Source organism: Castanea sativa, chromosome 2 (genome assembly GCF_040712315.1).
Source record: "Castanea sativa cultivar Marrone di Chiusa Pesio chromosome 2, ASM4071231v1".
NCBI lineage: Eukaryota > Viridiplantae > Streptophyta > Magnoliopsida > Fagales > Fagaceae > Castanea > Castanea sativa.
In genome coordinates this window covers 7375106-7399471 of record NC_134014.1, presented here as the reverse complement: position 1 = coordinate 7399471, position 24366 = coordinate 7375106, and the positions used below count along the sequence as shown (strand labels likewise).

Here is a 24366-nt window from a genome sequence, read left to right as displayed (position 1 = left end):
AAAGTTTAACATTAGGAAAAAAAATTCAAACGCATAACATGCTACAATTTATAATTTGAAACACTATGAGTGTTGGCAAATGACCATTCATCTATGTGTATTGATGAGCAAATAAGTATATTTTTCCCCTTCTCAAAGCTCATATCAAGAAAAAAGAACTGATTAGGTAAACTGTAAAAACATAAATAACCAAAAAAAGAAATCAAAAGATAAATAACTATCAAGGTACAGTAGCAGATGGCGAAGAGAGTTGAACCCAAGCATATTCCTCTTTGTAAGCAACACCCCCCTCACAAGAGGCTTCACACGTATACGCAACAATAGTTGCCCAATCGAGAGAGTCAACTTCATTATTCACACTAAAGTAATAAAGCAGCTGAGGCAAGATCTGAAATCACCAACAAAATAGACACCAACCAAAGGTTTCATTTAGTTTAATTGTAGAGATTGACCGAGTGAAAAGATAGAATGTAAAATGTAAAAGAAACATTTGACGGAAATTTTATAAAGGCGCAATGTGCATACCTGGGACTCAAAACAAAGAGGATCACCGCAGTAATTGCATTTAGGAATATCAGCTTTCGATGGCTGACCACTTGACATGGGCCAAAGGGGTTTAGCCCCACCATTCCTACAATACCTGATATTTTGAAACAAACAAAATTACCCATCATTGTAAAATAAAGGAGGAGAAGGATATAAGTGGATTCAAACAAAAAGCAGCAAAATGACCAATGATGACTTTACAATGTTCTTATTTCTCAGGCTAGCTCTCAATGGACAAGGATCAGGAACCAAAGTCAGTAATATGTAGCATATAATGAACGCAGAATATACCATGTAACTAACCAAAAAAAAAAATTACTAGTTTAAGTGACTTGGGGCCAACTTATAAAGTTAATGGCAAATTACGACACAAATATTTGAAGTAAGATATTTGATAGATGTTGAAGAAGCAACATGCATGCAGAATTAATGCTTTTTTCATATAATTATTGGTAAGTTACATACAAAGCAACGATGATTTGTATAACATGGATCTCATTGAATTTTAGGTTACCATCTTCAAACGAGTACCGACATATATATATATATATATATATATATATATCAGTGTTGTTTGCTTCCAAAGCAAGATTAAAAAAACTTATGCATGTTGCAGAAAATTTAGAAGATTTTTAGCATTTTTCTGAAAATAAGAAGGCCCCCAAAAATAATTAGAACTGAGGCCTCCGTACTTTCATTTTGCCATTCTCCATATGAGGGCCACAAACACCATGGGGGTGATTAAGTGCCCGTTTGGTTGGGCTTTTAGGACCCAAAACGTAGCTTTTTCATAAAATTGGCAGTGGCTGGGCGTTTGGTGAAGGCTAAACGCAGATTTTAGATAAAAGCTGCGTTTTAAGGCAAAGGCAAAACTCAACTTTTCTGAAATGGTGGTCTGAGGTCCATATCTCAAACGCGCATAATGTTTTCAGCTCAACGGATAGCTGAGACCGAAAATTACCGAATCACCCTCATCTCTTCTCTGCTGATTCCTCTCAGACGCTGATTCCTCTCATCTCTTCTCTGCTCTGCCTTCTCCGTGCTGCTACCGATCTCCCTGTGGTAAGTCATCTGTTCTTCTTCTTCTTCTTCTTCCTCTTCTGCTTTCTTCTTCCTCTTCTTCTTCGTCCTCTTCTTCTTCTTCCTCTTCTTCTTCGTCCTCTTCTTCTTCTTCCTCTTCTTCTTCTTCCTCTTCTGCTTTCTTCGTTTTCTCTGATCTGTAATGTTTTTTGTTTTAATTTTTTTTTTTCTGATCTGAGACAGGAATCTTGAAGGTACGCATTTGATCAAAAAGGCACCAAGCAAGACTGATCTGCTACCAAAATCCACCAGGTACCAACAGTGATCCGAATTTTTTTTTTTAAGATCTGAAACAGGGTGTATTTCATCTAAAAAAAAAATCAATATTGCAACTTCTGTCATGTTTTTATTATATTGTTTTACCATTGCATGTTTTAATTTAGACAAATTCCAAATTACACTATGCTTGTAGCAGTGACTTGAACGGTGCCTGCTACAAGTCTATGCTTATGGCCCCTTCTCACACTCTAACCGAAACCTCTTCTTCTATTTAAAAAAAAAAAAAAAAAACTATCTTTATTCTGTGATTTTGGATAAAACTTGGTAGCTTCATCATCTTTTGATTTCATGAAAGTATCTGTTTGTAAGCAATTAGCAAATTTGAAACAGTGTAGGGTTTTGATTAATCAAAATTTTGGATTTATGTTGTGTGTTTATTTGTTTATTGGTTATTGGATGTGGATGTGGATGTGGATAATTTGTTTAGTTTGGGTTTAGATCTCAGTTGGGTCCTGTTATTTTGCTATTTATTTGTTTCATTTCTTAAGACTGGTATTAGATGATAATTAAATGTTTAGGATTGCATAGCATGGTCGTTTAAATTATCATGTGAACATTTGCTAGGCTTATGGTTGTGCAGCAACTTGTTCTGCTTGTGAGTTTCATGAAGTGATGGAATTTGCGGTGTTAACTTTGTTACATGGTATAATGTAGTTTGTATATCATCTATATCTGTCATTTCTCTTTTTTCTTTTTCTTTTTTCAGTTTATTGGTGTCTGGATTGATTTTGTTTTCGTATTGATTACTCTTTTTGCACTATTGACAATTGCAAATATGTCATTGAAGTACTGTTCACTGAGCGTTTTCCGTACCATTATAATTTGTTGTTATTTCTATGGAGTAATTGCATTCTTCAAACCCATCGTCTCTTTGAATATGCCAAGTAGGTTGTTTGGATGTATTGTTGCATTGGTCTTCTAGCAAGACGTTTTTCTTTATTTGTATATAGATGTGATAGTAGAAACAGATACTTTGATTAATGTAGGGTTTTCTGGACTTCTTATTAGATTTTAGGTTTGGTTTTGCAAATGATGGGCTGTCGATTTAAGTCCCAATGTGTGATCTATGTTCAATAGCAGTAGTTACTAAGTGGAGGAGGATCACATTGGCTGTATTAGGTGTATTTGACTATGTTACCTAAAACCCAACCAAGAGATCAATTTATGTGGCCATGAAATGCTAGCCAATTTAGGATTTGATTAATGTAGGATCTTGGGAGACTTGTTAGGAGGATTTGGGACTGGTTTTGGAAATGATGGGTGGTTGATTTAGCAATAGCAGCTGCAGCAGCAGCAGCAGCTGCTGGGGCATGCGTGTATTTGAGGGACATTCTCATGCCAATATTAGGTTTCTTTAATTAGGTACTCCTCCTGTTAGCCCTGAATATGAGTATATGACCCATATCTTCCTTGACTTTATTTCATTATATTTATTTGTACTTTGTTAATTTGTTTTGGGGACTTTAGTTTATTCTTACTTCTGAGATGTTGCCCCATGCTGCCCATTACCCCATTATCAAATAGCTCAGGTCATCTGTCTGCCAAAAGCATTTTCTCCTCCTAACTAAACAAGCAAAAGAGGATAAATATTAATAATGAATGAGAGAGGGAGAAAAAAAAATGGTTATATAGCTAGGGTTTAAAAATGAGTAATACGGTAAAAATAGTCTTTAAAAATTGGGGTTAGGCAAACTATTGTGAGTCAACCCCAATCGAAAATCATGCCTATTCGGTTCGATGAATTCGCTTGAATCTTTTAAAATTAGAATATGATCTATGTGTCGTATTTGTGTAGAGTTTAGGGATTAGGTCAAATCTGCCAATATGATTGCTTCATTATGAAGCTCATAACGGGACAATTGTACAATGTAAAATTTTGCTCTTTTTTTTTTTTTTTGGTTTGAATGATGACGTGTAATCTTGAGAGTAAGTCACTTTTCATCATGACAACCCAACCAAGAGATCAATTTATGTGGCCATGAAATGCTAGCCAATTTAGGATTTGATTAATGTAGGATCTTGGGAGACTTGTTAGGAGGATTTGGGACTGGTTTTGGAAATGATGGGTGGTTGATTTAGCAATAGCAGCTGCAGCAGCAGCAGCAGCTGCAGCAGCAGCTGATGCTGCATCAGCTGCAGGGCATGCCCAGCAGCAGCAGCTGATGCTGCATCAGTTGCTGGGCATGCCCAGCAGCAGCAGCAGCAGCTGATGCTGCATCAGCTGCTGGGCATGACCCATCAGCAGCAGCTGATGCTGCAGGGCATGCCCAGCAGCAGCAGCTGATGCTGCATCAGCTGCTGGGCATGCCCAGCAGCAGCAGCTGCTGCTGCATCAGCTGCTGGGCATGCCCAGCAGCAGCTGATGCTGCATCAGCAGCAGCTGCAGCAGCAGCAGCAGCAGCAGCAGCTGCTGGGGCATGCGTGTGCAGCTGCACACGCATGCCCAGCAGCAGCTGATGCTGCAGGGCATGCCCAGCAGCAGCAGCTGATGCGGCATCAGCTGCTGGGCATGCCCAGCAGCAGCAGCTGATGCTGCATCAGCTGCGGGCATGCCCAGCAGCTGCAGCTGCTGCTGCTGCTGCTGGGCAGAGGCTGGAACCAAGGCTGCAGCTTCTAAAATTTTTTTTCCCACATATTTTTTTTCCCACATATTTAAAAAATATGAACTAGTTACTTGAGCAAATTGACACATATTTAATTATTTTCACTCATTTATGTGTAAACTTATTTTTTATGTTATTGATTGTGCGTTTTTTGCATTTTTTACAATCTTCTATTTTTTGCATTTCTTATGGTTGGTTAACTTTATAGATGGGAAAAAATACCACTTCCAACCCCGAGGTAAAAAAGGCTAGAGCAGATTGGGATATTAATCCATCGTGGACAACTACTTTTTGTAACCTTTGTGTGGAACAAATTCAAGCCGGGAATAGAACAAAAGGTGCTGCCTTTAGTTCCGAAGGTTGGTTCAATTTGGTGACCAAATTTTGTGAGGAGACCGGTCAAAACTATGATAAGGACCAATTAAAAAGTAGGTGGGATGTATTAAAAGGTGATTGGAGAGTGTGGGAAAAATTGAGGAATCTTGACACAGGTTTAGGTTGGGATGCAGTGAAGGGAACGATTGCCGCTCCTGATTGTTGGTGGAACCTGAAGTTGAAGGTGAGTTGAGTATTTTATTAATATGTAGTTACTTGGAGATAGTTTTTTTTTTTTTTTATATTATTCTTATATGAGTGAAATTACAATTACATTTTGTAGGAATTACCCAAAGCTAAAAAATTCCGAGAGAAAGGTCCACAGAATCTAGAACAACTTGAGATAATGTTTAGGGATGTTGCAGCAACTGGGGTAGCTGCATGGACCCCTTCTTCGTGTACATTACCTCCAACAATGCCAAAAGAGGGTGCTGGTGATTCAGATGGTAGCTCCGAATTTAAGGATAACCAATGTGACATGAGTTTAGACATTGGTAGTTTGCAGCAAGGAAATACTAGTCAATCACGTAGTTCAGGACAAAAGCGAGCTAGTGAATCAATACCCTCACAGAAGAAAAAGAAGAAGATAGGAGGAGCTGCAATGTTGGACAATCGTATTAGTGAGTTAATAACTGTATGTCGAATAGGTCCGAAGGTACTTCTCGAGAGTCACCAAGTTCAATTGATAATGTAATGGCGATTGTGAAAGCACTTCCGGAGTGGATTTTGCGTTTGTGGTTGAAGCTTCCATTCTCTTTCTAAAAAAGTCACGTAGGGAGATGTTCCTAACTTTTAAGGACCCGCAGTCACAAAAAGTGGCTACAAGCAATAATTTATAGGCAGCAGAAGTGACTAACCTGATGTGGTATTAACTATGTTGTATTAGCTTTAAACTAAGTTAGCTATGTTGTATGAACTATGTTGTATTTGCTATGTTGTATTAACTTTAAACTAAGTTATGTGATATTTAGTATTAGCTTTGGACTAATATATGTGTAATGCAAACATATTTGAAATTTTCATTACAGTGTTATGTACTTGATGTTGTGAATTGTCTTGGTATGTTGTGAATTGTCTTGATTGAATATTTGTTATTTTGTTGTGTAGCTGAAACCAATATGGATGATTATAATGGTACTCATGAGAGTGGCCATTTTATGGAACTATTAATGGATGGGGATTACAGAAATTATTGTGATGATCATGATGGTAGTGATTATAACAATGTTGACAATAATAATGATGGTGATAATAATGATGGTGATAACAATGATGGTGATGATGATGATGATGATGATGATGAAAGTAGTGACAGTGATGATGACAGTGATAGTGATTCTGACAGTGATGATAGTAATGACAATTCTAACGAGGAGTTTTACCAGCTTGTGACGATTACTGTGAAGCAGTTGTGACATATTTCAATAAGTACATTAGTAAGACTCCTTGTCATGATTCTGAACAAACGGGGTGGGATTGGCTGAGACGCTGTATGGAAGGTAATGAGACTTTGTGTTACAATATGTTTAGAATGAGAAAGGAGGTGTTTCATAATTTGTGTCAAGTTTTACAACGTGACTTTGGACTTCAACATTCAAGGAATATAAGGTTAGAAGAGTTAGTGGCAATCTGTTTGCGATACTTGGTCATGGAACATGTAACCGAATGGTTCAAGAATTATTTCAGCATTCGGGTGAAACCATAAGTAGACATTTTGAGAAGATGATCACTCTGTTAGGTGCTCGCTTTGCGTAAGCATATGTAAAGCCTTCGGATCCAACTTTTAGTGAAGTTCCAACCAAAATACAAGACCATCCAATTTATTGGCCACATTTCAAAGTATGTGTACTATTGTATATTTGAATAAGTGTTATTGTCTATAAGATAATACAATGCATGTGGAACTGAAAACTATTAATGTTTTTATTAGGATTGCATCGGTGCGATTGATGGCACACATGTGATAGCGATTGTACCTACTGAGAAGTCCATTCCATACTTTGGAAGAAAGGGATATCCAACCCAAAATGTGATAGCTGCATGTGACTTTGATATGTTATTCACATTTGTTTTGCCTGGATGGGAAGGTGCGGCACACGACACCCACATTTTTCTTGATACTATTCGTACACAAAGTAACAACTTTCCGCACCCACCACCAGGTTTGTAATTGGTTAATCAATTGTTCATTATAATGACATATTGTGTGTGTGTTTAATACAATTGAATTTCTTTGTTTAGGGAAATATTATGTAGTTGATTCTGGATACCCAATGATGCAAGGCTATTTGGCACCATACAAAGGGATATCATACCATCTTCAGGACTTTCGAAGGAGAGGTGGAGGCCCTAGAACTAGACATGAAAAATTTAATCATGCTCACTCATCTCTTCGATGTGTGATTGAGCGCACTTTTGGTGTGTGGAAGAATAAATGGAGAATTATTAGAAACATGCCATCTTTTCCATTCCATATCCAAATACTTATTGTATCTGCTACTATGGCTCTTCATAATTTTGTTAGACTAAATGATAGGGATGATAGGGAGTTCATAAATGCCAATGAAGATTCAATTTCTAGAAGAGAACGTAATAGTGAAGCATGTAGCAGTTATGAGCAAAACTCAGGAACTTTAACAGATCCTGCAATGGTGGTTCTTCGTGATTCCATTGCAAATTCTATTTGGGGGGGTAATAATTAGTAGTTGTATTTTTTTTTTTTTGTATAATATCATGTAGTACAATTTATATTTGGATTATTGGTATGTATTTTATATCTTTTTACATTTTTATATAGCACAATTTAAACTTGGATTATTAGTGTATATTTTATCATCTTTTTACATTTTCATTTTGTGCTTCATGATGATGAAAATTGTTTAGATGTAATTAATATTAATAAGAAGTCATTAATGGTAATAATAAATAATTATGCCACTAAAAAAGAATAATTGCCCAAACATTATTAAAATAATACCAATAATATAAATTTATTATTATTATTATTATTTAGTAAGTATATGAAGTAGTTGAATTATAAGTATGAAATAAACTCCCTTATATATACATTGTCCTTTTTGGTAATTTGTCCCTCAAACTGCAACTTTTATAGTTTTAGCCAAACACTCAGCTTTTTCAAAAAGCACTTTTTAACAGCTTTTACCAAACACTCAGCTTTTTGAAAAATCACTTTTTCATTATGCACTTTTTCAAAACTCAACTTTTTCATTATGCACTTTTTTAAAAAGCCCAACCAAACTCACCATAGTTGCAGGGCACCAATGTTTGTATACTTCAAGCGTCTTGACATGTGAAAGTTTGTATCCTCAATTAGAAACATCAATCACCTTAACACCTGTTCAGGGGCCTTGCCTATGCGTTGTTGGAAAGAGGCCCAACTTTTTTCTGTCATCATCACCCTGTTCATCAACAAAGAAATAAGCAACTAAGAGTCTAGAACAAGGAAACAAAAAAATTTCAATACAGCCACACAAACAATAAATACCTCAAAACTGTCCATCAGTAAGTTCATTGTGTCATCAACTTTTTCCTTTGAGACCAATGAACTCGTACAGGCTTTATCCTCAGAAATTTCTGTTCTGGGTTCACTTTCATTCTCAATTATCATCTCAGACTCTGGCCACAGAGTTTTGCTCGCAACTGTGTGCAAATGCAAAATATTTCAGGTGTAAATTTCTAAAAATACTAAATTAAGCATTGACAATTACTCTATTAATAAACCGCATGTTAATAAATATTTTCCCAGGAGTAAATATACAAAGCATATACGATACACATATAGTACATAATTGCCAACATTTTGCAGGCCAGAATCTAAGTCACGTTCTATAAACATTAACCACTTTTATTTCTATTCAGCAAAAAAATAAATAAATAAATCAAACACTACTCCTGTATTTTTAATAATCAAGGTCAAGTTTTTAGATAAAGAAGGATAAGACATAGGTTTTTTCTTTTTTTTTTCTCAACTAAATATAAGACATAAGTAAGTTACCATTGTCATAAGATGTCATTGATGCCATATAAGATGTAGGTGACATATCTTTGTATTCCAACAGCAAATATACATGTAAATATGCACTATTTTTTACATATTTGACACTGTAATAGAAACCATCAACTTTACTGACCTTTTTGTAAATTTGCTGAAGTAGTTCCATTTTTATTGGGGCAATCAGATGATTGAGAAGAAACGCTCATCCGTTGAGAATCAATCTTATGACCAGAGCGCCAATGCATTGCCTGCAAACAGAAAAGGATAGTAGGAACCTTTTTATGTCAGTGTTGAGGAAATAACCCATTTTTTAGTACATTACAAATACACGCAACTTGTGGGTCTTGAACTCGTAGACCTCACCCTCCACTTGTTCTCATAGGGAGAGAAAGCACTGTTTGAGCTAGAGCTCATTGGCATTGAGGAAAAAAAAAACCTAAAAGGCTCAATTACCTAGTGTATCTTTGAGCAATAACGAGCTGTCCTGCAACTACTACACTGTTTATCTCCTTTCCAGGTACCACACCAAGTACAAAGTGCAGCGAACACAAGCAAACATCAATACCATCAGAGATTTTATTAAAGTACGTCAATTTATATGTAAGAGAAAGCGCATGAATATATCCAAACATATTTTCGGGCCCCTGCTAGCTATGCAAACCCACAGTAGTTAAGTGTTAGAGCTTTTGAAAGTGCTCATATTATATGTAACTGGAAGTGCATGAATATATCCAAACACATTTTCAAGCCCTTGCTCCTATGCAAGCCCACGGTACTTAAGTATTGATTCTGATCTTTCAATGGATCACTTGGGCTGATCAAATTGCATAAACAAAAAGTTCAAAAGAAATATCAACTAAAAAATTTAAAAACAAAAAACATAATTTGGAGATGTGGACACCCTTCTAAGAGGAATATTTATGGTCCTTTAAATAATGTTTTTTCATAAATGCAGTCCTCTTAGTTTTTCACAAATCTGCTAAACATGAATCAGAGGATGTCATATTGGTATTGGTAACAAATATAACCAATTTACTATTTAGCAATCATGCTAGCTTCCATTTATCAACCATAAATCATACTTTAACACATTAAATAATCTTATGAACTCAAAAATTATAACATAATTTGAAAAATTAAAATAGAATCACTCAGGTCTGCCTAGGTGGGGGTGAGAAAGTTATGAAGCAATTGCATGCAATGTCAAAGAAATCAGGAAAAAATTAAAATAATACTTTTTTTATAATTGAAAATATCTTCTTCTTTTTTTTCTGGCTAGATTTTATTTTATTTTTTAAAATAAAGAATTTTTATGGGAAAAGTGGAGATACCCAGATATACAGCATGGTATGGCAAAGCTTCACCTAAAGAATGCATGAAAAATTCATCTTGTCTATAAAATTAAATAAAGAGGAAAACTGGATGTGGCCAAAAATAAGCATCTTGTCCTTTTCTTTTGAGTAAAAATAAATGCAATATGAAAATTCGCATGCTGTGCTAAAATCTGTTTCTTCTAATAAACCAGAAAAAAGGAGGAGATTTGCCTAGACAAAGAGCCAATGTGAAGCCTATGATGTTGCATATGGATGTGAGGATGGAGATATGGGATTTGAATTTCTAAATTGTAGGCATATAAATATTATAGCTCCTCTGAGGTGTTTTATACCACCAATAATTTTATACTGAGGCCCATATGAGGGAAAAAAAAATGTAGCCAACCCAAGAAGTTGAGATGAAGAGTCTCCATAATATAAAGAACAATAATCTATAGGCAATGAAAGAAACCATGAACAACCTCCAGTTCCAGAAGGTTTGTCAGTCCCATCGCATCATGGGGCCTCGCTTTATAAGAAAAACAGAGAGCTAGGGAGAGAGAAGACAAGCTAGACAGAAAGGATTGAAGAAAGAATTTCTGTAGTTGTATTGATAAATCAAAATGAATGTACGATAATGTATTTATACTAAAAACTAACACAGGAAAGAGAATAACTAACTCTAACCGACTCTCCACACTCTACGGATCCAATTGTACAACCAATCACTGTATTACACGTGTTCAAGTATATATCTGTCATGTAATCTAAGCCTAAACTACAAGTCGTATACCATCTCAGTCGTTTAGCAAGCTGCATCAGTTTTCTTCCAATACTCTGTTTCATTACTCTGCCTCTCTGCCTGAGCTAACTCCTTTACATATACTTCAGTTTAATTGACTTGAATCACTTGCATCTGTTTTCTTCTTCTGTTTCTTATCACTGGCATCTGTCTTCTTCTTCTGTTTCTTATCAGTGCAATCATTTAAACTTTGACATTCCCCTTAAGATGAGAAGCTGAACTATGTATGTTCACCGCACTCATCTTGCCTAATAAGAACCTTAATTGTTGACTGTTGAGAGCTTTTGTAAGCAAGTCTGCCAACTGCGAATGTGTAGGAGTAAAAAGCAACTTAACAACATTATCTTGCACCTTATCTCTCACAACATGGCAGTCCACTTCTATATGCTTGGTTCTTTCGTGAAACATAGGATTCTCTCCAATATATATTGCAGCTTGGTTGTCACAAAAAAGTAGAGCAGGTTGAGGATGATAAATCTCTAAATCCTTCAATAAAGCCAATAACCATGTCATTTCACACACAGTAATAGCCATGGCTCTATATTCTGCTTCAGCAGAAGATCTAGACACTATGGACTGTTTCTTATACTTCCATGATATTAAAGAATCACCCAAAAATATGCAATATCCTATGGTTGACCTCCTGGTATCAATGCAAGATGCCCAATCAGCATCTGTGTAAGCTTTCAAATGGAAATCTGATGTAGCTGACAGAAAAATGCCTTGATCAGGACAACTTTTGATGCATTGAAGCGCCTTATAAGCAGCATCTAAGTGAGGTTTCCTGGTTTTGGACATAAATTGACTCAATTTATGAATAGGATATGCAATATCTGGCCTAGTGATGGTTAGATAGAGCAATCTGCCCACCAACCTTTTGTACACTCCAGGATCAGCTAGCAATTTACCTTGAAACTTCCTTAGCTTCAAATTTTGCTCCATTGGCACCTTGCTAGGCTTGCAAGTTGACATTCTGCATCCTTCAAGACCTCCAAAGCATACTTTTGTTGACACAAAGTGATTCCCTTGTCTGATCTAGCTATCTCAAGACCAAGAAAGTACTTTAGACCTCCAAGATCTTTAAGTTTGAAGTGCTGATCTAAAGAAATCATAAGCTCCTCAACTACTTGAACATTGTTGCACCAAAGCTATAAAAGAGTCATTAAACTTCTTTGAAAATAATGAGTAATCAGCTTTGGACTGTTTAAAACCATGCTGCTTGATGACAAAACAGAATTTTGCGTTCCATTGCCTTGAAGTCTATTTGAGACCGTATAAAGACTTGTTCAATTTGCAAACCACATTCCCCCCCTTGCTGTGAAAGCCTTGAGGGAGTTGCATATACACTTCCTCATGAAGATCACCATTCAAGAAGGCATTATTGACATCTAGTTGAACCAAATGCCAACCTTTCACAGCAGAAATAGCAAGAAGAGTCTTGACAGTGGTCAACTTAGCAACTAGTGAGAACTTAGCAACTAGTGAGAAGTTATTAGTAAAATCCAACCCCTCTTGTTGAGTAAACCCCTTAGCAACTAGTCTTGCTTTGAATCTCTCCACAGAACCATCAGCCTTGTACTTGACTCTATACACCCACTTACATCCAATTTCCTTTTTATTGGAAGGTAAAGGAGTAAGGGTCCATGTATTAATGGAAACTAAGGCATCAATTTCAGCATTCATGGCTTCTTGCCACTTAGGATCCTTAACAGCCTCATGATAGAATCTTGGTTCAGGAATAGAGGTAATAAGAGAACAAAAATGTGCATAGGAAGGAGATAGATGTGAATTGTTAGGAAAATTAGAGAGAGGATATTTGTTAGAGACTGAGGGAGTACCTGAGTTGCTGATTAGATTGGACTGGGAAAGCTCATTAGACATGATGGTGCTAGACTTGTAGTCTTAAAAGTAGGAGAAGATTTGTTGGCTGCAAAGTTCTTCAACTCATCCACATGATGAAGATCAAGAAGATGCTTGGTTACAAAACCCTATGGTGCAAAGACACAGTAACTTCTTCACAAAAGAGATGAACTAGGGCAAGAACTTCATCTCAAGTTACAATTTGCATGAACAAGGATTTCTCAATGCTTGTGCAATTTACCACACTTCGATGGCCCTTAAAATAATCCTTTTATATGTCTAGGGTTAGGAGAAAAGAAGGCCCAAAGATACATCCACGGAATAGAATTAAAATAGAACTTGGAATCTGTTTTTCTTAAATCTCTACAGCTACAGGTGTCAACGTGCTATTGAGCAGCTGTCGAGCCTTGGGGCTAGAACAGCTTCTTAAAGCTCGATAGATGCAACTGTCGAGCTTTAATGAAGAGCACTTCTCAACTTGTTTCTTGGACAGACTTGCATGATTTTAACACTTGATCTTGAAACCTAGTTTCTTGAAACATTAACTTCATCCTAAATCTACCCAATTACAAGTAAAGTGTGTTTTGACAAAGGATTAGCCAATTACATAAATAATGAATGACATATGTTCTAAACAAGTGAAACACATATGTCCTAACAATCTCCCCTTTGGCAATCCGTGACAAAACCACAACCAACAAATGAATATATGAGAGAAGTCATAAATCACTCAACTCATAAATCACTCAACTCATACTCACTTGTTAAATACAATAAAATCTATCCTAACAAAAACTCTTGAAAAACTTTGCAAGAAGAGAGTTTATGACAAGTAGACTTTGACAACCTGTATTTCTGAAACACTTTAAACAAAACTCATCAAGGCATCTTAGTGTGAAATAGAAATAATAGATTGCATACAAATAAGGAAACATGTGTATAAAGAAAGAAAAGAAACAACACATGTAGAGATAGGTGAAAGAAACATACAACATCATATATATATATAACAAAATGAGCACAATGTATGTAGTCACAAGACCTAGGTACAAGAAGAAAAAGTATCTAAAGTAGAGAAAAGAAAAAGATACAAGTAATCCTCACTGCATCCCTCAACACTCAACACTCCCTCTATCAAAAAATGTCCCTATACAAGCTCTCCCCCTAAGTATGACTACTCTCATAACCCAAAACTACTCCCCTTTTTTGTCACAAGTGACAAAGGGTAGAGTGTCAAGTAGACATCTCATCGGTAAAGCTAGCATCTCCATCATCATCATTGTCATCACCATCATCATCCTCAGACGCGGAAGCCACAGGAGGTGGTGGAGAAGAAACCTCAGAAGCAAAACCACCCATGGTTGCCTGTCGTCGAGCAATGCGACCAACACGAACATTCACCTGATACAACCCTGTAGAGAGCATATCCAGGCAAGCATCCATGCACTGAAGCTGCACCATGATATCCCCTAGTGTCACATCGCTCAAAGAGGAAGAGGGAGCGGATGAAGCACAAGCAGATCTGGATGGAGTGGAACGGGAGGAAGGAGCTGCCAAACTTGTCTGACGCGACCGAAACTGTGCCTCACTACATTTTACGGTAGCAGCATCTATGGCAACCATGACAGAAAAAGGGTCGGAGACAGGAAAAGGGATAGAAAAATGGCGTAAAATCCTCGTGATAGCGGAAGAAAAGATGAGCTTATCACGGGTAACCGTATCCTTATACACATCTAAGATGGAAAAGATGAAATGTGAAGGAAAATCAATGGTAAGATTCCCAATAAGAGACAACAGAAAACGAGTACGAGGCTCTGTGATAGAGTTGTAGTGAGAAAGAGGATGCAAGATAAAAGTCACCACCATGTTTAAGAAACGAGGACCTTTAGCAAAAGGTCGACATGACGTAAACTAGTGCTCACCCCAAACAGACGGGCGCTCACAAAAAGCAGATATCATCTCGTCTTTGGACACAGTCCATAGACACTCACAATCGGGGTAATCAAGATGCGCAACACACAAAACATAAAGCACATCGGATACCAACTCCAGTGTGACAACTATGCGCATACCTTGAACGCGAGTAAGAAAGAAAGGTATTGAATAATCGAATCCATGCATGTTAGAGTAAAACTCCAGGATCAGCACGAAAGGACAAGTGATCGGGACGTCACACAGTGACTCACATTCCCGTTTGTGAAAGACATCAGGAAGGTCAGTGTCGGCAAAGTCTGCCAGAACAATGTGGCGTTCCGAATGAACACCTAATTTAGAGAAGTTCTCCAAGAAGTCCTTATGGGTTTTCTCATCACGGAACCGAACAAAGATAGGAGTGGAATCAGAAGATGAAGAGGCCCTAGAACGAAGAGGGTTCTGGGTCGGAATAGACTTACGTTTTGGTGCCATAGACAATACTAACGCAAACAGAAAGAGAGGGGGGAGAAAAAAACACTCAGAAAAGTTTCAGCACAATTCAAATATAACAAGTATATTGAAAAAATAGAACGTATGCATGGGGAATGCATGAACATGTGACATGCAATATGAAAAACATCATGGGCTCAGCCCAATCCAATCTTACCAGTACACAAACATATTTCACACATCTAAATGTATGAGAATACTGTTAGAATACGAATGTGATGCAATGCATGGAGTTTTCAAGATAAAACTACAAAACCCATCCCAAAAATTTCAACAAAAACCCATCAATTTTGAAAAATCCCAAAATTTTTCAAAGACCCCAAATCCTAGGTTTCAAAAACATGAGATGCATGTAGAATGATGAATAAGAAGCTTACCAAGTGAAGAAAAACTTGAAAAATCTTTGAGAAACCTGGAGAAAAGGATTTGGAGTGAAAGAGAGAGGTTGGGAAGGTGAAAAGACAAATTTGTCGAGAGAGAGATCGATAGAAATGAGAACCGGATCGCACAGAATCCTTTATATAGAACCTTAGTAAATCCTGACAGCTGCAAGTATTGAGAGGTGTCGAGACATCTGTGTGTCGAGAAATACACGTCAACAGATCCAGCTATCAAGAAGGTGTCGAGGAACAAGACATGACACGAAAACAGATGCTCGATCGATCCACTAGGTGTCGAGAAACTATCGAAAGGACAGAAGGTTTCTCGATCGATCCAGAAGGTGTCGAGAAGCTATCGAAAGGACAGAAGGTTTCTCGATCGATCCAGAAGGTGTCGAGAAACTATCGAGATTGCAATAAGAAAAAGCTGAAAAGCTCGACAGACAGCCAGGTGTCGAGGAGTTATCGAGGAAGTGTCGAGCCAACTTCTCAAAACAGTTTTTCGAGAAGGAAAAACACAAACATGAATACAATCACGCATGCAACTCAACGAATGATCCAATCAACATATTAGATTCTCAAAATCATCTCTCAACAACAATTTTAAGCACAGGAATCTCAAAATACACACTCACACACTAAACAAGTCTAACTGATTTTATATTTCAAAAACAAGTCAAGATAGTTTAGTGAGCATACATCAACACATGTAAATTTTGTGATGGCCAAATCACATTGTACCCGCACATGTATCAAGAGTAGCAAAGAATATTACGTGTTGTGTGTGAAAATATCGCAAGATTGCATAAGTGTCTCAAAGTTATAACGAGTTGAGATATGAGAAAATCACTTTAACTCACACACAATCATAACTATTTGATAAAGACTATCACCTTTGAGGTACATCTTATAACTCCCACATCTCCTAGAAAACACGCTTGCAATCATATTTAAAGCATTTTGTTCTTTTTGCTTTTATTTTCTTTGCATATTTTCTTTTTATTTAGCAAACCATGCATGGCTATGTAAAGGAGAGAAAAGAAATACCTAATTATGTTAAGCTTTTGACATTGCACTTTTGCTATGCCGAAGCACATAGATGTCATTGACATTGCACTTTTGCTATGCGGAAGCATACAGAAGTCATATCATGATTGGCGAGTAACAGTGGTGAGATAGTTATTTATACCTTTCTAGTCCTACCCGTCAAAAAGAGTGATACAAGTGTTAAGTACAAGAGATCACTTAACCTTACTCATCACAAACAAAGAGCTACAAAGCTCACTTGCTTAGTTGTGCATAAGAATGCTCATCTAAGCTACAAGAGATACAAAGTTTAGAAAACTTTGTTTCAATGGTCATTTTAAGGTTCACAAGAACCGATGTACACAAAACACACACACAAAAACATGTTATACAAGATAAAACAATGCATAAAACTAGACTGACTCAAAAATAAAAAGCAAAACACACAAGTAATGCAAAACAAAAACAAGAAGGGGAGAGAGAAAAAAAGTGAATAAATCACTTGGAACCTTTTTCCTTCCACACCTTGGGAGAGCCTTTCCTCTTAGCGAACCCTTGAACCGGTGATAAGGGGGAAGGATTGAAACCGTTCAAGTTCAAAAGGAACATTAGAGCCTTGAGAAGATCTCCAAGAGGAGCAAGAGAGGTTTGAAGCTGATTCTAGTTCCCAGATGCTATCATGCTATTGCTCTGTTGAGTGGCTAACCACTTATAGCAATTTGGTCAAGTATGACCGGCAATACCACAATGATGACAAAGATGCTGCTCCTTCTGTTTGGGCTTTTGAGAGTTATCCTTCTTAGTCCTAGGGTTTTTAGTGTCCTTCTTCTCAAGCTTAGGGGGTGCTCCTAAGATAGATTTTCCTTTGTCTAGGTTCTTACTAGCTAATTCAGTTTTAACATCATTGTTTTCAATTTTAATATTATTAGCAGGAGGAACAAAAACAGTAGTACTAGCAGAAGCAATATTAGAAGAAGAGAATTCATACCTTAATCCTGTTCGATCAGAAGCAAATTTCTGAATGCTAAGCATCTCATCCAGCTTCGCACTTGATGCCCTCTCCAATTGAGCTCTGACTTGAAACAGCTCCGCTTTAAGTTTCTTGATCTTCTCAGCCAAGAAATTGTTCTCAAATCTCAGTGCCTTAATAGTTTGATTAGTTTCATCAAACTTTGTGGAAAGTTCCTCACAATTAAGTTCCACATCACTGAGCTTCTTGGTGGCTAGCCTATAAAGCTTCTCATGCTTCTCAGAAAACTTGTACAGTTTCTCATAGGCTGTATGGATATCATCTTGATCATCCATCTTTTCAAACTTAGATTCCACCAATTCCTCTTCTTCATCCACATCTTTAACAATCCCTTCAGTAGGACTGACAGTGGCAATGAAGGCATTCAAAATTCCGTCATCTTCATTGTCGGAATCATCCTCAGGCTCAGTGTCGCTCAAAGTAGCAGCTAGTGCCTTGCTCTTCCCAATACTCTTGAGATATGTGGGACACTGCTGCTTCATGTGACCAAAACCTTGACATCTGAAGCACTTGGGTCCTGCTGGAACAGTGTATTGACCGCCATCCCTTACATCCTTCTTCCCTTTATCTTGGCTCTTGAACTAAGAAGAACTAGATTGCCTACGGTCCTTGTCGAAGCCTTTTCCATTGGCATTTTTCATGAATTTCTTGAATTGTCTGGTGATGTAGGACTTCATCTTAGAGTCTTCATCGTCTAATGACTCGTCTATCTCACTGCTCTTGGCCTTTAGTGCCAAGCTCTTGCCGTTTCCTGACTTGCCAATTCTTGTCAATCCTAGCTCATAGGTTTGCAGATTACCAACCAGCTCAGTCAGAGGAATCTTGTTAATATCTTTTGATTTCTCTATCGCCGTGATCTTGGCATGGAATCTCTCAGGTAGAGATCTGAGCACTTTCCTCACAATCTTGGGTTCAGGATTGGTTTCCCAAAGATTGAAGGTTGAGTTCACTATGTCCTTGAGCTTGGCATAGAACTCATCAAATGACTCATCCTCCTCCATCTTAATTTCTTCAAAGCTTGTAGTGAGCCTTTGTAGCTTTGAATCTTTGACAGCCTTTGTTCCCTCATAGGTTGTCTACAAGATGGTCCATGCTCCCTTAGCAGTTTTAGTGGAGGATATCTTCTTGAACTCCTCATTAGTGACCGCACTAAATAAGGCATTCAATGCTCTGCTGTTGAAGTTTGCTACCTTGATCTTAGCTTCATCCCAATCGATCGGCGCTTCTTTAGGCTTGGTCCAGCTTATCTCCACAGCTTGCCACACCTTCTCATCTAGAGACTACAAGAAAGCTCTCATGCGTACTTTTCAGTATGCATAATTAGTACCATCAAACAATGGAGGTATGATAAGAGACTGGCCTCTATTCATGACAAACAGGGGTCAATGGATCACACACAAAGATTAAACCCTAATTAAAGTGTGCTCGCTCTGATACCACTTGACAGCCCAAAAACGAATTGACACCTTGTGATGGATTAATTGATTAATTAACCAAGTTTATTAATTAATCAAATTATCATGCAAACGCGTGGTAGTACAAACAAATCACCAATTAAACTAAGTATGCAACGGAAATTAAATGACACGGTGATTTGTTTACGAATGGGGAAAACTTACACTGCAAAAATCCCACCGAGTGATTTTAAGGTCACCACTCCCGAAACTCTACTATTATCACAACAAGCAGTTACAAGTAAAGGAATCCCAAGTACCTTACCAACCTACAATTGAACCCTTACCCTAATACCCAATCGGACTTGTCACACTTCAACGGTCCTTAAAACAATCCTTTTATATGTCTAGGGTTAGGAGAAAAGAAGGCCCAAAGACACATCCACGGATTAGAATTAAAACAGAACTTGGAATCCGTTTTTCTTAAATCTCAATAGCTACAGGTGTCAAGGTGCTATCAAGCCTCAAGGCTAGAACAGTTTCCTAAAACTTGATAGATGCAGCTATCGAGCCAACTGTCGAGCTTTCATGAAGAGCACTTCTCAACTTGTTTTTTGGACAGACTTGCATGGCTTTAACACTTGATCTTGAAACCTTATTTCTTGAAGCATTAACTACATCCTAAATCTACCCAAATACCTGATAATGCTGAATTTGCTAAGTGAATGGCATCAGTGGTAGCAGAAGATGATGCATGAGAGCTCAACAAAGATAGCAGTTGCTGACATTGTTCAATCGTGAAAGGGAAAGATTCTGATTATGATGCAACCTCAGAATGACCAGGCTTACCATCAAGACTCACTTGATTAGGCATTGATGCCTTACCCTTTTGTTTATACCCTGGTGGAAAACCAATCGACTAGTAGCACTTTTCCATGAAATGACCAGTTTTGCCACAATGGCTGCATATAGGTCTGCCCTTTCCCTTTGTGTTCTTCCCAACCTGATTGAACCTTTGAGTCTTGACTGCAAGAGTAGTTGAATCAACTGAAGGTCCTCCTTCATTGAAACCTAAAGCCCTTTGTCTTTTCTCTTGTATCACTAAAGAGAAAGCCTTGTCAATTGAAGGACTTGGTTCCATCATCAAAATATGAGTTCTAACTTGTGAATAAACTTCATTCAAGCCATTAAGGAACTGTATCAAAGAATCTTGATGATGAAAAGATGTGATCTTTTCATTCACACCACAGACACATTTACCACAAGAACAACATGGTAAAGGCCTAAGATTAAGAAATTGATCCCAAGAAGCTTGGAGATCAGTGAAGAAAGTAGTCACTGTTGCATATCCTTGCATGATTGTTGAAATATGTTTTTGCAATTGTGAAATCCGTGGACCATGGGCTTGCAAGAAACAATTCCTGAGTGAATTCCAAACCTCCATTGCAGTGTTTCTGTAAATCACACTTCCAGAGATGTGAGGAGAGACTGAGTTCAATATCCATGAAGAAATCATGGAATTGTTCTTTGACCAAGTAATCTTTTCCAAAGGAGTGATTGCCATCCACAAAACCTAGCTTGCTCTTCGCATCCAATGCCATACTCATAGCCCTAGCCCAATTAGGGTAATTTTTTTTTGTCAAGAGCTGTGTGATAAGAATTGCACTTGGTGACTCTCCACGATGCAAGAAAAATGGACTTCTTGGATCCTCCATTGGAGAAAGCTCACGATGCGTACTGGATGGTGAAGATGAAGTTTGCAAAGTCTGATCTTGATTCGCCATTGACAGAAATACAAAGCTCTGATACCATATAAGAAAAACAGAGAGCTAGGGAGAGAGAAGACAAGCTAGAGAGAAAGGATTGAAGAGAGAATTTTTGCAATTGTATTGATAAATCAAAATAAATGTACAACAGTGTATTTATACTAAAAACTAACACAAGAAAGAGAATAACTAACTCTAACTGACTCTCCACACTATACGGATCCAACTGTACAACCAATCACTGTATTACACGTGTTCAAGTATATATCTATCATGTAATCTAAGCCTAAACTACAAGTCGTATACCATCTCAGTCGTTTAGCAAGCTGTGTCAATTTTCTTCCAATACTCTATTTCATTACTCTGCCTCTCTGCCTGAGCTAACTCCTTTACATATACTTCAGTTTAATTGACTTGAGCCACTTGCATCTGTTTTCTTCTTCTATTTCTTATCACTGGCATCTGTCTTCTTCTTCTATTTCTTATCAATACAATCATTTAAACTTTGACACACTAGGGTAAAAAGGATTAAAGCAAGGCAATTGGCAATGGAAAATCTTCACATTGTTTTGAGGAATGAGAAAATGTCATTAGTTTTATTTTTTAATTTAAAATTTTAATTATAACTAGAAAATTCCATTGTTTATAGAACATATAACTCAAAGCAATAGTTGACTATACCTTCTAGGTGGTTTCTCTGGATGGCGTTTCCATTGCTCATGTTGATCCCAAAGAAGTCGGATCATTGATGAACAGATGAAAACAAACAACATCCAATGAAACGCATATTCTTTCTCAATTGGTGCATAAACCTAAAATCAAAGGTGAGAGATTATTATCATCAACTGGTGACCAACCTATAAACTCAAGGCACATAAAAAATTTGTCCATATTTCTTTTTGATAAGTAAAAAAGGAGGAAAAAACAGATAAGAGATGAAAAAATGTGATACAGATACACAGATATCTCCTTACAGATTTCAAAAAATTCAAATTTATATCAAGCCTAGCAGCAAATTCAAGCAGGAGTGAAGTTTATTTTGCTAGAGTTACGGAGTTAGTTAAAAGCCCAGATCCTACTAGAGTAACATTTTCAAAAAGAAACTTTACTAATGAAGTATCAGGGACTGCATTTAATTTCTAGAAAGCTATTTTTACTAATTATAGCCTCTCTCGTTAATAAAACCGCAGCTAGGATCAGTTTGATGGAATGTATAGCATTGGTCTATTGCCGAAAGATTGCAATTGGTTCCGATGTTGCAAAAGTTTCAAGTTTCTTGAACAAATGTGAGTGGAAATAGCCTCCTGCAAAGTCTGATGAGCTAGTTGTGATTCAAAGCAAGTTACCTAAAGTCAAAAACCTCAAAGGGAATATGTGAGTTGGCTTCCATTATACAAGTTTAGAAACTACAAATGCCATTAGGACTAAATTGTTTCAAGTTAATTTGGTTTTGTCAAGCAATTTCAAAGCATGCTTTTATGTGGTATCTTGCCATTAAATTACAACTAACAGATAATAAAAAAAAAGGCTCTCAACTAGAAGCAAAGACCATCCTTTTATTTTTCTCGTGCTCTTTTGCAAAAAGAATATGGCAAGAGGTGTAGCAAAAGTGCCAGATAAATAGTGCTGCTAACGTCGTGAATAACGAATTAAACTAGGCACTTGGCAGTCTCTAGATTGAAAAGCAAAGGCCTGAAGTTAATACTTTTCTAGCTCGCTTTGGTACATATTGTTAGCTTTATAAAGCCTTGACTTAAAATTCAACAAAGTACTCAAAAGAAAGAGAGGAATGAAAAATTCTATTGGAGTACTTCAAACTTTCAAACAAAGAGATTAGGCTACTGCCTTGAGAGCTCACTACAACTTTTTCTCTCACACACTTTCACATCATACATCTATCCCCTTTTATAGGGTGAAGTTACAAGAACTATCATTATTGTCATGACTCTTTGTTTCATAACAGAAAATTCTAGAATGTGGAAGACTCAAAGACACAGACGTTATGGAATGACAATAGACAAAACAGTTATGGAAAAACAAAAGATACAAACAGTTATGGAATTACAAAAGACACAAACTATTATGAAATATCAAGAGGCACCTTTTGGTTTACCACTTCCAACACTCCCCCTTAAACCAAAAACATCTTCACACCAAGTATTGTCCTTAATCTTCTGAATCTATCAACTTGTAAGGCTTTGGTAAAAATGACTGCTACTTGCTCTTCTATATTGTAATACTGGAGCTTCACAACTTTCTGTTTCACATAATCTCTCAAGAAATGATACTTCATGTCAATATGTTTGCTCTTTCCATGTTGAACTGGATTTTTAGAAAGTTTTATGGCAGACTTGTTATCCACATAAATAATTATGGATTCTTCTTGTGGATGATCAAATTCTTTTAATAAATTCTTCAACCATATTGCTTCACAATCAAAAGAGGGTGTTGCCACATATTCAGCTTCATATGTTGACAAAGCTACAATACTCTGCTTTTTGGACATCCAAGTGAAAGTTGTTGATCCAAGATAGAAAACATATCCAATAGCGCTTTTCCTTTCATCTTGATCACCTCCCCAATCACTATCTGAATATTCATATAATGCAGCATTATTATTATATGAATATAAAAGACCAAAATCCATGGTACCTTTTATATATCTTAGGATCCTCTTTGCTGCAAGCCAATGAGATTTCTTTAGTTTCTCCATATATCTGCTCAAAAGCCCAACACTATAAACAGGTTTGGCCTTGTGATTGAGAGGTACCTTAAACTTCCAATCAAACCCCTAAATAGAGTTGGATCTATAATTTTCCCTTCTCCTTCTCTTGTCAATTTTAGATCCACTACAATAGGTGTATTGACAGCATTGCAATTTTTCATATTAAATTTGTTAAGCAATTTCTTTGCATATTTTTTCTAACATATGAAAATGTCATCTGGTTGCTGTTGTACCTCAATTCCAAGGAAAAATGACATAAGTCCAAAGTTAGTCATCTCGAACTCCTAAAACATAGCTTGTTTAAGCTCATGGAACATTTGCTGACTGTTTCATGTGAATAATAAATCATCAACATAAAGGCAAGTTAAAAGAATTTCACTGTGGGCATTCTTCTTGATGTAGACTGCATGCTCATAAGGACACTTGACAAAACCACCTCCTTGAAAATAGCTGTCAATACGAGAATTCCAAGTTCGAGGAGCTTGCTTTAGCCCATATAAAGCTTTCTTCAAACGATACACCTTGTCTTCTTCTCCTTCAACCACAAACCTTCAGGCTGCTCTACATACACCTCTTCTTCAAGTATGCAATTTAAGAATGCCGATTTGACATCTAGTTGGTATATTTTCCAACCATGATGTGCTGCAAGAGAAATCAACATCATCACCGTGTCCAGTCTTGCTACTGGAGCAAAGACTTCTTCATAGTCTACCCCATAGTCTTGCCTTATAGCCCTCAATTCTCCCAT

General features: G+C 37.1%; 1 protein-coding gene and 1 pseudogene across 1 annotated transcript; one reads left to right on the top strand and one right to left on the bottom strand.

Annotated features, from left to right (window-relative positions):
• Positions 1–103: 103 nt before the first annotated feature.
• LOC142624820 (uncharacterized) lies at positions 104–24366 on the bottom strand (annotated as a pseudogene).
• LOC142624204 (uncharacterized) lies at positions 4639–5953 on the top strand. Its single transcript, XM_075797744.1, has 3 exons — positions 4639–5067; positions 5167–5517; positions 5912–5953. The coding sequence occupies exons 1-3, from the start codon at positions 4717–4719 to the stop codon at positions 5951–5953; spliced, it is 744 nt and encodes a 247-aa protein (XP_075653859.1). The 5' UTR covers positions 4639–4716.

Bases quoted from the DNA above. Each gene is read 5' to 3' on its own strand.
- LOC142624204 (XM_075797744.1), top strand. From the start codon at position 4,717: ATGGGAAAAAATACCACTTCCAACCCCGAGGTAAAAAAGGCTAGAGCA. The intron at 5,068-5,166 runs GTGAGTTGAGTA...TACATTTTGTAG, and splicing joins GGTGGAACCTGAAGTTGAAG to GAATTACCCAAAGCTAAAAA. The intron at 5,518-5,911 runs GTATGTCGAATA...TTTTCATTACAG, and splicing joins GTATTAGTGAGTTAATAACT to TGTTATGTACTTGATGTTGT.